General features: G+C 44.9%; 1 protein-coding gene across 2 annotated transcripts in view; it reads right to left on the bottom strand.

Annotated features, from left to right (window-relative positions):
* Nucleotides 1-14028, bottom strand: part of JAK3 (Janus kinase 3) — a 283985-nt gene that overhangs the window by 103277 nt on the left and 166680 nt on the right. For both annotated transcript variants that reach the window (XM_044285317.1, XM_044285325.1), the window contains exons 8-9: nucleotides 8815-8972; nucleotides 6230-6338 (exon numbers count right to left, since the gene is read on the bottom strand). In XM_044285317.1, coding sequence (XP_044141252.1) covers nucleotides 6230-6338; nucleotides 8815-8972 — 267 coding nt within the window. The remainder of the gene's footprint in view (nucleotides 1-6229; nucleotides 6339-8814; nucleotides 8973-14028) is intronic.

Here is a 14028-nt window from a genome sequence, read left to right as displayed (position 1 = left end):
AAACCTGCTAATAACCTTAATACAATTCCTATGTTTATGTGTTAAAGATAAAAGCAGAGTTATTTTCTGTGACATCATGTTTTGGATGTCATATAACTTTTCTATTTTGTGTTCACAGAAGCAGAAAAAGATAATATGCCTTTAAGATTCATTTTATAGTATAAGGTAAGCTCAGTGACACAGCAAAAACAACAGAAAGCATAGTGTCAATCTGTTGTTGCTGGGCAGAAGTCTAGACTAATCACAGCCAGTTTCTCACACAGCAAGAGTTTTCACCAATCGCAGCCAGCCTCACACACAGCCTGCCTGGGAATTCTCCTAGCAGGAGCTACTGGAATCATTATTCACCAGAGACTGAAGAGACATTCACTCCACTGAGAGTCCAGTTTTATAGGAACAAGAGGCCAAAATAGTTCCATCAATTGCAACATACAATTGCAAATACAAATTGCAAGCATTCAGATTCCATATTGCAATCCAAATTGCATACAACCATACCAGATCATACTCAACCAATCTGCAAATCGTCACTGCTAACTGCATACTGCAAGTGAACTATTAGTTAGACCTCAGATATACCTCTCAGAGAGATCATAAAGTGCTTAAATAACTTAAAGTGAGAGTACAGATACTCTAGAGAGAAATATATCCACCATTTTATGTTGAATGACAAGATTGAACGATAGAACGGTGCTAGAGGAATTACAGAGTTAGGCTACATGCACATGAACGTTGTGTGTTTTGCGGTCCGCAAATCGCGGATCAGAAAAACACGGATGGCATCCGTACACGTTCCGCAATTTGCGAGCGGCACGGACAGCCTTATATAACTGCCTATTCTTGTCCGCAAAGCGCGGACAAGAATAGGACAGGTTATATTTTTTATGCAAGGCCACGGAACGGAGCAACGGAAGCGGACAACACACGGAGTGCCGTCCACATCTTTTGCGGCCACATTGAAGTGAATGGGTCCGCATCTGAGTTTTGGTGGCTTGGATGCGGACCAAAACAACGGCCGTGTGCATGAGGCCTAATAGACAGTCTGGTTAGACTAAAAGTCAGAGATATCAAAATTCTTCTAATGCCACAGAGCAAAAGGCACTTCATAGTGCTGCGCCTGCCACAGAGTTTCTGTTGACAGGTTTTAGGGAGGGTTTTCGTATCCCGTTCGTGAAGGGTGAATTTTGGCAAGGGAAGAAAAATTTGAGGTCTGCCAGGGAGCTTCCAGGGGTGGGTACTGAAAAATGCAAAAAAGAGGTGGCGTTGGGTCGCATGACATGCCCCTTTTGGGACTTGCCGATGCCAGATTTACGGGTGTCACCGCTGGGGGTCGTGGCGAAGAGGAAGCCTACTAAATTTTACCTTATACATTACCTTTCATTTCCAAAAGGGGGTTCGGTTAATGATGGGATTGCGCTGGAGTTGTGTTCAGTGGTGTCTACATCGTTCGATGAAGCAGTTTGTTGGGTTCGGCAGTATGGGCAGGGAGCTTTGCTGGCTAAAGTGGATATTGAAGCGGCGTTCCGTCTTCTGCCTGTGCACCCGAATTGTCAGCACTTGCTGGGTTGTTTTGGGGACGGGGGGATGTTTCCGTTGATTGGTGTTTGCCCATGGGTTGTTCGTTTTCGTTTTCCTACTTTGAGACGTTTAGTACATTTTTGGAGTGGGTGGTACGAGAGTGGCCGGGATGGGGTTCTATTACCTATTATTTGGATGATTTCTTGTTCATTGGGCCGCTGGGTTCGAAGGGATGCTCCGTGATGTTGCATTCTTTCAAAGTCATGTCGCAATTTTTTTGGGTTCCCTTAGTGTCGGAAAAAAACGGAAGGCCCTACGACGATGTTGAGTTTTCTTGGGATAGTCATAGATACTGTGGCTTTGAAGTGCAGGTTTCCAGAGGAAAAAGTTGAGGATCTACAACGGGTGGTGTCGGCTGCCTGTGGGCAAAAAAAATTGCGGCTTCGGGAGTAGCAATCCTTATTGGGAAAACGTAACTTTGCCAGTTGAATTATGCCCATGGGTCGGATTTTTTATAGGAGGTTGGCAGAGGCGACTGGGGGGGTTCAGGCTTCTCATCACTTTGTGCGGCTTACTCGGGAACTGCGGGACGATTTGAGGGTGTGGGCGTCCTTTTTGAAAAAGTATAGGTCTTTATGAATGGCGGATAGGGTGTTGGCGGCGAATCCGGACTTGTTTACGGATGTTGCTCGGGGGTACAGTTTTGGGACATACTTACAGGGTCGGTAGTGTTTAGGGGAGTGGCCGAAGCGATGGCAGGAAGAAGGCTGGGTGAAGAATCTGGTGTTGCTGGAACTCTTTCCCATTTTGGTGGCAGTGTTTATTTTGGGGGAATTTTTGCGGAACAGAAAGGTGCGATTCCATTGTGACAATTTGGGGGTGGTGGAGGCCATTAATCGCGTTTCGGCTTCATCACCACCGGTTGTGTGGTTGCTTCAGCACTTGGTTTTGAGTTGTTTATCATTAAATGCTTGGATAGTTGCATCCCACGTGTCGGGGGTGAGTAACTCAATTGTGGATGCTTTGTCTCGTTTTCAGTGGGAGCAGTTTCGGGTGCTGGCACCGGAGGCGGACAAGCAGGGAGCAAGCTTTCCCTAGGAGCTATGGTCTCTGCCATTTGGTCGGTTGGAGAATTGGTGAGGGGATCCTTGTCGGCAGGGAGTTGGGCAGCGTATGAGAAGGCATGGGGTTTATGGGAAGAATGGAGGCGGTGTTTTCAGGGGTGCGGGTTAGAGGAAGGGGCTTTGATGTTGCTTTTTGTGGAGCACTGCAGAGAGGAGGGATGTTCGTGTCCAGAATGAATGTTTATGGCGGGGGTGGCTTTTGGTTGTAAGTGTCGGGCTACGTCGGATATGACAAAGTCATTCTGGGTATTACAGGCATTAAAGGGTTGAAGGAGGCGGTCGCTGGGGGTGGATCAGCGTAGGCCTGTTTCATTCAGTCCGAGTAAGAGCAGAGCGGGTGGGCTTAAGAGGGAGGACGTTGATTTATTTCATGACAGGGTGAAAACCACCAGTTGTCTGGTGGTTTTATATTAGGTGGTGGGGATGGCTGCATGCCAGGTTCGGTGTCTTAGGGAGTTTTGGGGGCGAGAGGTTGGTGAGGTTGGACCGTTATTGGTTCATGACGACAGGTCGTTTCTTTCTAGTTTCCAGTTTATCGCAGTATTCCGAGCTTGTTTAAAACGCCTGGATAGGGACCCCTTATTGTTTGGGAGTCATTCTTTCCGGATCGGTGTGGCCACTGAAGCGCCTAGGAGATCATTCGTCCCATTGGTCGATGGGAGTCTATCCGGTTTTGATCCTATGTTAGGCCGGCATTGTTGTAAAAGGGGGTAATGGTTATGGGGGTTGGGAGCATGTGGTGAGCAGTTTCGTTTCTGTTGACATATGGTATTTTGTGCTTCTTCCAGGTGGTTCTGGGTGCTTGGTGTGGATTATGGGGCACTCTTACGTGTTCTGAGGAGCATTATGAGCAGTGGTCAGGCCAGGCGGAAGACAGTTGGGTTTTCCAAGAGAGTCGGCGGAGATTCGCTGGTTAGGGATAAGAGGAATGTTGTGGAGCTGGGTTCTTCTGGAGTTTCACAAGTTTGCGAGGTTAGATACATGGGACTGTATGCTGGAGGGGCTGAAGGAGGGCATAATTATTACTATAATACTACAGAGGGGGCCGTTAAAATATTAAGAATACTAATAATACAGAGGGGAAAATAATAATAATAATACAGAGGGGCCAGTATATATTATAATTATACAGCGGGCATTATAGTTATGGGCACTACGGGGGGAGGGTAAGTCTGTTATCTGAGGATGATAGTAAAGTGAGAAATCTAAAACATTTTCTGTGAAACTCTACAGAGATGAGACGCGGCTGAAAGAAGTTATCATGATGGTCCTATCTCCGAATTAAGACGCTGAGGAAAGTCTACATCACAGGGGATGTCACTGGATATGGTGCTGTATTCTCCTGTATATTTCATAGCAATGTATGTTACTTCCATCCAAATATCTGGTTTGGGGGGGGTGGATATTGAATTTGGGCCCACTTATAGTCCTAGAAACCTCTTGTCCTGGATTTAGAGTATCTCAAGCTTCGGCTCAGCTTGGGTGAAGGCAATGCAAGCCCAGGAGGGGTCAAGCAACCATGTAGATATCGCAGGCAGGGCCTGCAGGCCTAGCAGAGCAGGCAGTGCTCTGCTATCCGGCACACAACCTCTGCCTAAGGAGGATAGACTAGACACTGACTTCTCACTAACTTAACTCCTCCCTCTAGCTACAGAGGGCTGGAAGGAAGCAGAAGGGTACTCTCCAGAGAAACTATCTCTGCCAATGCTGCCGCCATCTGCTGGTGGAACAGATAATTACACTTGAACATAACAGTTTCAGGAATAAATATGTACATTATTAGGCGATGACCATAGAATACATTAGATGTTATAGATTAGCACAAAGAAGATGGTAGCAAGGTGTAAAAAGGAGTGGTAATGGCATTGTCACTAAGTCTGTGTTGTGTGGTCACCCTGTACCACAAGTGCCTCTAACTACTCCTGCAACAGAACCAGAGATAACACACCCATAGGAAAACCAAAAGAAGGGCCTCCACAAAAGCGGAAAAAAGAAGGACAACCCAGTGGAGCCCGCCGAGCGAGCTGAACCTGCTGCATAGCAACTCAACTACCTTTCACGCATACTAAGGCAAAGACATACTGACTTCAAGATGTACCATAAAAAGGCGAATTTAGTACGATGGGGAACCAATATCTGTTGAGAGCCCAAGAGAAGTACATGCAGGTCTGGCATGACACCCAGCGCCGCTTGACCACTGCCATGACATTCTCAAAGCTGCCTGCTGAACACAATACATCAGAAATGACACTACTGGAACTACAAACCACTGAACGTGACCTACCAACTTGTAATAATTCAACAGATACTGCTCCATGCACTCCAGAGGCACTGCCAAGTGATGATCTCCTTGTCACGAGAAATCTAGTGGCAAATTCCTACTGCTGCCTCTGTCACCTATGAGGAAATGCCCAAAGTCTACAGAAGACTACAGACAAATTTCCACCTACGGTTTCAGATTATGCCACAGGAGGTTGCCAGAGGACCACAGATGGAGTCCCTGCTGGAGGTACAACCAGTGGGATTAGTTCTTAGGATCTAGAAGCGAACAAGCCAGCGGTCATGGGTACCGACTGGGCTGAAGCTTCTTCTGTCAAGAAAGAAAGGACCCAGGAGCCCTGAAAGTGTCAGAGGGGTTAAGAAACGGGATTGGCCCTTGTTTGCTTGTTTTGTGTTTAGGCCCTAATTTACCACCCTCCTGCCTCTTGACAAAAGGGACTCCTCTTTCATCAAATCCAGGTTGCGCATCTCTTTCCCCTTCTCAGGTTATGCCAACATCTGTCCGAGATGGTTCTGCAATGTTACATGATTTGTTCCCAAGGAATGTACTCAAAGGTTCCCAAGGAATATACTCAAAGACTGAAACGCACCTGAGTGGTGATGTGCCTAAGGTCTGTGCTACCTGGACTTTGGCAGACCCGCAGACCCAGGAATGATTTTTCACTGCTACAGTATTTGTGGACTCTAAAGTATCTGAGCCCTGTTGCCAGGATGCCTGTTAAATAGCTACACAGGCTGCCACCCTTGCCTCCATCAAAGATTGCCACTCAGTACCCTCATGTATTCCCTGATGGTGGCTAGATTTTGCCTAGGCCTTAGAAATGTATGTATGTGCACTTAATTCCTTAACTTTTTTTCCCCACAGCATTGGGAAGGGAGACAGCTATCTGAGATCTATGTGTATTTGGACCCCTATATTCACAGGTGTCAGCACCCAGCTGTTAGCCAGAAGCTTAATTAAGGGAGAGTCATCAGCAAGATAGCAAATCAGAGGTGCTATTAACTGCCACTTTGCCAGCCACCATACATCATCATCTGGAAATAGAAAATTCCACTTCAAACTACTGTTGGATGTACTACAAGTTATATTTTACATTGAGTAAAGAGAGACTTTTATTTTGTTACTGCTGGGTTGAGTCTTTAAATCAAACTTAAATTTAAGTTTTAAGTCTATGAAGTTGATTTTATGAAAGATAAGCAGTACCATTAAATTGTATCCCCTAACTCATCAAGAAAATTACAGCAGTTGATATAATATTGCAGTGCAAGTATGTTGGAATTTCAATTTGTGAAATACAATGATTTACCTCCAAACACACTGTTAGTAGAAGCTTGTCATATTCCTGGGGAGAGTACCGAAGAACGTAGCTTCCAACGCTTCCATTATTCTTCAGTTTATCAATAGCAAACTCTGAGCTACAGAAAAAAACATTTTTAATGGTAAATAGAAGCAGAAATAATGTTGATAAAATGCTTTGAAGAACTCATGATAATATTGATTCAATGAAACCAGAATAATATTACTGCACTTAAAAAATTGTATATGCCTGTAGGAGGCCCTCTGTGACCTGTACTGCAGAGATGCTTACATAAGTTATAGTTTAGATTAGGTGCTTCTAACAACTAGGCAGACAGGAATTACTTTCACACTTGCGTTCAGGGCTCCGCTTGTGAGTTCCGTTTGAAGGCTCTCACAAGCGGCCCCGAACGGATCCGTACTGCCCTAATGCATTCTGAGTGGACGCGGATCCGCTCAGAATGCATCAGTCTGGCACCGTTTGTCCTCCGCTCCGCTCAGCAGGCGGACACCCGAACTCTGCTTGTGGCATTCGGGTGTCCGCCTGGCCGTGCGGAGGCAAACGGATCCGTCCAGACTTACAATGTAAGTCAATGGGGACGGATCCGTTTGAAGTTGACACAATATGGCTACATTTTCAAACAGATCCGTCCCCCATTGACTTTCAAAGTAAGTCAAAACGGATCCGTTTGCACTATCATGAACAAAAAAAAAAAATTTTTTTTTTGTTTTTTTTTTTTGTTCATGGTAATGCAAACGGATCCGTTCTGAACGGATCTAAGCGTTTGCATTATAGGTGCGGATCCGTCTTTGCAGATACCAGACGGATCCGCACCTAAACGCAGGTGTGAAAGTAGCCTTACAGAACTAAATCAGACTTTACACCAAAGCATAACAGTTACAAGTTGAGGCTACCAAGAGGTTCAATGCTTGGTGGTTCACAGTGTCTCAATTAGTAGTTATTTTAACAAAAATATTTCTTATGTTGATGGTGGTTTTCCACAAACTATTGTGGAGATTAGTAGGGTCTCTGGGGCTGCTTCATTCATACATGTTATATAAAGGACCACTAGCTTTGGCCTGGTGCTCAGGACCCTCCACACCACCGTATCAGGTGTGCTGCAGTTTTATACCTCTCATACATGGTAACATCTCTCCAGACTCGCTTCTCTGAAGCTAAAACTGTGGCACTGTGAGGGTAGGTTTACATGGAGTTTTTTGGAGAAGATTTTGAGGAAGATTTTCCTGCAGGTTCTTCAGCCAAAGCCAGTAGTGGATGAAGAATGGAGCAGGCAATAGAATTAACTGATGCAAATGAGACGACGAGCAGAGTAATCTTGAAGAGGAAGTAGAGCTCGTACAAGCACTGCCTACTATTCTAAATCGCTGATCAACGAAGCGCCAGCAGTTGGACTCCCACCGATCAGATATTGATGATCTATCCTGAGGATAGGTCTCAAATATTACTGGCTGCACAACCCCTTTAATATATAGTATCTAATACCTTTCAAATTCACTTCTGGTTTTGGATGAAAAATTTGCTGGAAAATCTGCCTCAAAACCTCCTCAGAAGACACAGTTTGAACTTACCCTGGTACACACCAAAGCTACAGTCCGCAAACATGGAGTAATTTGTCAGTATACATCACAACTTTTGGTGGAGACAACATATAGCAGTTCTCTACCGCAGTCCCACCTCCTAGTGACTTCACTGATACAGCTTACACCCACTAGGAGACCTCTCCCCTAGGCAACCAACTCTCAATGAATACAGTGTGAGAAACCTCCATCATCATAAAACACATCAGCATTACAATGTTTGAAGGACACGGGCACAAACTAATGGTGGAACGTTGCTTTTTAAGGTTTATATTTATAGGACAATGAGAAGCACCAAATTTACTTTTATTCTACTTTTTATTTGGTTAAAGCATATATTTATAATTAACATTACAAGTTTTTCTATAATGCATATACAAGTGATCCATTATAATGGTTCCAAGACTTTTAAAACAGAATGGTCTTTCTTTGCTGACTCACCATACAATGATCTGCAGCATGTGTGATAGAAAGATCCAGCTAATAAACCTAGACATTTCACTGGTAAACTGCTCGTATTAGCTGTCTATAGACTATACAGTATCTGCCGCACAGTATCGTAATACATGTTCCTTACTACTCTATACTTTTGCCAGGATAAGGTGCTTCTTTGGACAAGAAGCAAGGCTGCCCCATTATTTTCCAGTACACTGTGTTTACTGTACAGGGCCCTGGTGAAGCTTCTGTCATCATAATAGAAATATTAAAAATATTTACAGCTTCCAGCAGTTCTTTCTGGCTAGTATTAGTAAGGAATTGCTTTACTTGTATTAGCTTTATGCTTGTTTTTCTTTAATCTTCTCTTTCTAGTTATTTTGTGTGTGCTTTTTGTTACCTGTAACCAGTTACTGGTTATCATAGAGTTATGGTCTGAAGTTATGCTATTTTCAACTTTTAGTAGTTGTCCTGGAACCAATTAATATTTTATCTTGGGGGGGTCTCTTGTGCTACATAATACCAATTTTAAATGCAATGAATGTTCAAAGGATAACTCACGTGATAGGACCATGACACTGATTGTCCAAATTCCACCGTAGTCTTGGTGGAGCCACTTCTTCACAAAAATAATGCTGCGAGTCTTTAGTCAACCGGTAATATCCATCAACCAGAGACACAAAAGACAGAGTGTCTCTTAACATTTGGAACTGTGCCTCCTTAGGAATAAATAAACAGGTATTAGAGGACATGAACCAATCATTTTAACCACTTAAGGACCACAGGTTTATACCCCCCTAGTGACCAGGCCCTTTTTTACAAATCGGCACTCCACAACTTTAGCGGTTTATTGCTCGGTCATGCAACTTACCACCCAAATGAATTTTACCTCCTTTTCTTCTCACTAATAGAGCTTTCATTTGGTGGTATTTCATTGCCGCTGACATTTTTACTTTTTTTGTTATTAATCGAAATTTAACGATTTTTTTGCAAAAAAATTACATTTTTCACTTTCAGCTGTAAAATTTTGCAAAAAAAACGACATCCATATATACATTTTTCGCCAAATTTATTGTTCTACATGTCTTTGATAAAAAAAAAATGTTTGGGCAAAAAAAATAATGGTTTGGGTAAAAGTTATAGCATTTGCAAACTATGGTACAAAAATGTGAATTTCCGCTTTTTGAAACAGCTCTGACTTTCTGAGCACCTGTCATGATTCCTGAGGTTCTACAATGCCCAAACAGTAGAAAACCCCCACAAATGACCCCATTTCGGAAAGTAGACACCCTAAGGTATTCGCTGATGGGCATAGTGAGTTCATAGAACTTTTTATTTTTTGTCACAAGTTAGCGGAAAATGATGATGATTTATTTTTTTTTTTTTTTCTTACAAAGTCTCATATTCCACTAACTTGCGACAAAAAATAAAAAATTCTAAAAACTTGCCATCCCCCTCACGGAATACCTTGGGGTGTCTTCTTTCCAAAATGGGGTCACTTGTGGCGTAGTTATACTGCCCTGGCAATTTAGGGGCCCAAATGTGTGAGAAGTACTTTGCAATCAAAATGTGTAAAAAATGACCGGTGAAATCCAAAAGGTGCACTTTGGAATATGTGCCCCTTTGCCCACCTTGGCAGCAAAAAAGTGTGACACATCTGGTATCGCCGTACTCAGGAGAAGTTGGGGAATGTGTTTTGGGGTGTCATTTTACATATACCCATGCTGGGTGAGAAAAATATCTTGGTCAAATGCCAACTTTGTATAAAAAAATGGGAAAAGTTGTCTTTTGCCAAGATATTTCTCTCACCCAGCATGGGTATATGTAAAATGACACCCCAAAACACATTCCCCAACTTCTCCTGAGTACGGCGATACCAGATGTGTCACACTTTTTTGCTGCCAAGGTGGGCAAAGGGGCACATATTCCAAAGTGCACCTTTCAGATTTTGCAGGCCATTTTTTACACATTTTGATTGCAAGGTACTTCTCACACATTTGGGCCCCTAAATTGCCAGGGCAGTATAACTACCCCACAAGTGACCCCATTTTGGAAAGAAGACACCCCAAGGTATTCCGTGAGGGGCATGGCGAGTTCCTAGAATTTTTTATTTTTTGTCACAAGTTAGCGGAAAATGATGATTTTTTTTTTTTTCATCTTTTTTCCTTACAAAGTCTCATATTCCACTAACTTGCGACAAAAAATAAAAAATTCTAGGAACTCGCCATGCCCCTCACGGAATACCTTGGGGTGTCTTATTTCCAAAATGGGGTCACTTGTGGCGTAGTTATACTGCCCTGGCAATTTAGGGGCCCAAATGTGTAAGAAGTACCTTGCAATCAAAATGTGTAAAAAATGGCCGGTAAAATCCGAAAGGTGCACTTTGGAATATGCGCCCCTTTGCCCACCTTGGCATCAAAAAAGTGTGACACATCTGGTATCGCCGTACTCAGGAGAAGTTGGGCAATGTGTTTTGGGGTGTCATTTTACATATACCCATGCTGGGTGAGAGAAATATCTTGGCAAAAGACAACTTTTCCCATTTTTTTATACAAAGTTGGCATTTGACCAAGATATTTTTCTCACCCAGCATGGGTATATGTAAAATGACACCCCAAAACACATTGCCCAACTTCTCCTGAGTACGGCGATACCACATGTGTGACACTTTTTTGCAGCCTAGATACGCAAAGGGGCCCAAATTCCTTTTAGGAGGGCATTTTTAGACATTTGGATCCCAGACTTCTTCTCACACTTTCGGGCCCCTAAAAAGCCAGGGCAGTATAAATACCCCACATGTGACCCCACTTTGGAAAGAAGACACCCCAAGGTATTCAATGAGGGGCATGGCGAGTTCCTAGAATTTTTTTTTTTTTTGCATAAGTTAGCGGATATTGATTTTTTTTTGTTTTTTTCTCACAAAGTCTCACTTTCCGCTAACTTAGGACAAAAATTTCAATCTTTCATGGACTCAATATGCCCCTCACGGAATACCTTGGGGTGTCTTCTTTCCGAAATGGGGTCACATGTGGGGTATTTATACTGCCCTGGCTTTTTAGGGGCCCTAAAGCGTGAGAAGAAGTCTGGAATATAAATGTCTAAAAATGTTTACGCATTTGGATTCCGTGAGGGGTATGGTGCGTCCATGTGAGATTTTATTTTTTGACACAAGTTAGTGGAGTATGAGACTTAGTAAGAAAAAACAAAAACAAACAAAAAATTTCCGCTAACTTGTGCCAAAAAAAATGTCTGAATGGAGCCTTACCAAGGGGGGGGGGGGGGGGGTGATCAATGACAGGGGGGTGATCACCCATATAGACTCCCTGATCACCCCCCTGTCACTGATCACCCCCCCTGTAAGGCTCCATTCAGACATCCGCATGATTTTTTACGGATCCATGGATACATGTATCGGATCCACAAAACGCATGCGGACGTCTGAATGGAGCCTTACAGGGGGGTTATCAATGACAGGGGGTGATCAGGGTAATCAGGGTGATCACCCCCTGTCACTGATCACCCCCCCTGTAAGGCTCCATTCAGACATCTGCATGATTTTTTACGGATCCATGTATCGGATCCACAGAACGCATGCGGACGTCTGAATGGAGCCTTACAGGGGGGTTATCAATGACAGGGGGTGATCAGGGTAATCAGGGTGATCACCCCCCTGTCACTGATCACCCCCCCTGTAAGGCTCCATTCAGACATCCGCATGATTTTTTACGGATCCATGGATACATGTATCGGATCCACAGAACGCATGCGGACGTCTGAATGGAGCCTTACAGGGGGGTTATCAATGACAGGGGGTGATCAGGGTAATCAGGGTGATCACCCCCCTGTCACTGATCACCCCCCCTGTAAGGCTCCATTCAGACATCCGCATGATTTTTTACGGATCCATGGATACATGTATCGGATCCACAAAACGCATGCGGACGTCTGAATGGAGCCTTACAGGGGGGTTATCAATGACAGGGGGTGATCAGGGTAATCACCCCCCTGTCACTGATCACCCCCCCTGTAAGGCTTCATTGAGACATCCGCATGATTTTTTACGGATCCATGGATACATGGATCGGATCCACAAAACGCATGCGGACGTCTGAATGGAGCCTTACAGGGGGGTTATCAATGACAGGGGGTGATCAGGGTAATCACCCCCCTGTCACTGATCACCCCCCCTGTAAGGCTCCATTCAGACATCCGCATGATTTTTTACGGATCCATGGATACATGGATCGGATCCACAAAACGCATGCGGACGTCTGAATGGAGCCTTACAGGGGGGTTATCAATGACAGGGGGTGATCAGGGTAATCACCCCCCTGTCACTGATCACCCCCCCTGTAAGGCTCCATTCAGACATCCGCATGATTTTTTACGGATCCATGGATACATGGATCGGATCCACAAAATGCATGCGGACGTCTGAATGGAGCCTTACAGGGGGGTTATCAATGACAGGGGTGATCAGGGTGATCACCCCCCTGTCACTGATCACCCCCCCTGTAAGGCTCCATTCAGACATCCGCATGATTTTTTACGGATCCATGGATACATGGATCGGATCCACAGAACGCATGCGGACGTCTGAATGGATCCTTACAGGGGGGTTATCAATGACAGGGGGTGATCAGGGTAATCAGGGTGATCACCCCCCTGTCACTGATCACCCCCCCTGTAAGGCTCCAATCAGACATGCGCATGATTTTTTACGGATCCATGGATACATGGATCGGATCCACAAAACGCATGCGGACGTCTGAATGGAGCCTTGCAGGGGGGTTATCAATGACAGGGGGGTGATCAGGGAGTGTATATGGGTGATCACCCGCCTGTCATTGATCACCCCCTGTAAGGCTCCATTCAGACGTCCGCATGTGTTTTGCGGATCCGATCCATGTATCCGTAAAAATCATGCGGACGTCTGAATGGAGCCTTACAGGGGAGTGATCAATGACAGGGGGTGATCAGGGAGTGTATATGGGTGATCACCCGCCTGTCATTGATCACCCCCCTGTAAGGCTCCATTCAGACGTCCGTATGCTTTTTGCGGATCCGATCCATGTATCCGTGGATCCGTAAAAATCATACGGACGTCTGAACGGAGCCTGACAGGGGGGTGATCAATGACAGGGCGGTGATCAATGACAGGGGGGTGATCAGGGAGTTTATATGGGGTGATCATGGGTGATCAGGGGTTTATAAGGGGTTAATAAGTGACGGGGGGGGGGTGTAGTGTAGTGTAGTGTGGTGTTTGGTGCGACTGTACTGACCTACCTGAGTCCTCTGGTGGTCGATCCTAACAAAAGGGACCACCAGAGGACCAGGTAGGAGGTATATTAGACGCTGTTATGAAAACAGCGTCTAATATACCTGTTAGGGGTTAAAAAATTCGGATCTCCAGCCTGCCAGCGAGCGATCGCCGCTGGCAGGCTGGAGATCCACTCGCTTACCTTCCGTTCCTGTGAGCGCGCGCGCCTGTGTGCGCGCGTTCACAGAAAATCTCGCGTCTCGCGAGATGACTCCTATTGGCGTTAGTGTGACCTGGGAGCGCCGCAGCATTGACGCCTTTCGGCGTTAGTGTGACGGGAGGAGGTTAAACTTGTCATTAATAGTGTTGGGCGAACACTAATTTTACTTGAGCATTGGCCGAATACCGCGTGTGCTCGAGTGCGATGCTTGAGTCTCCTCCCCACACGTTTGTTGGCTACTAAGCAGCCAATAAACGTGCAGGTAAGCACTGCCATTCACTGTAATGCCGTAGGC

The sequence above is a fragment of the Bufo gargarizans genome, chromosome 1 (genome assembly GCF_014858855.1).
Source record: "Bufo gargarizans isolate SCDJY-AF-19 chromosome 1, ASM1485885v1, whole genome shotgun sequence".
In the NCBI taxonomy this organism is placed as follows: domain Eukaryota; kingdom Metazoa; phylum Chordata; class Amphibia; order Anura; family Bufonidae; genus Bufo; species Bufo gargarizans.
Note: the sequence above shows the minus strand (reverse complement) of the source record. Positions and strands in the feature narration are given on the sequence as shown.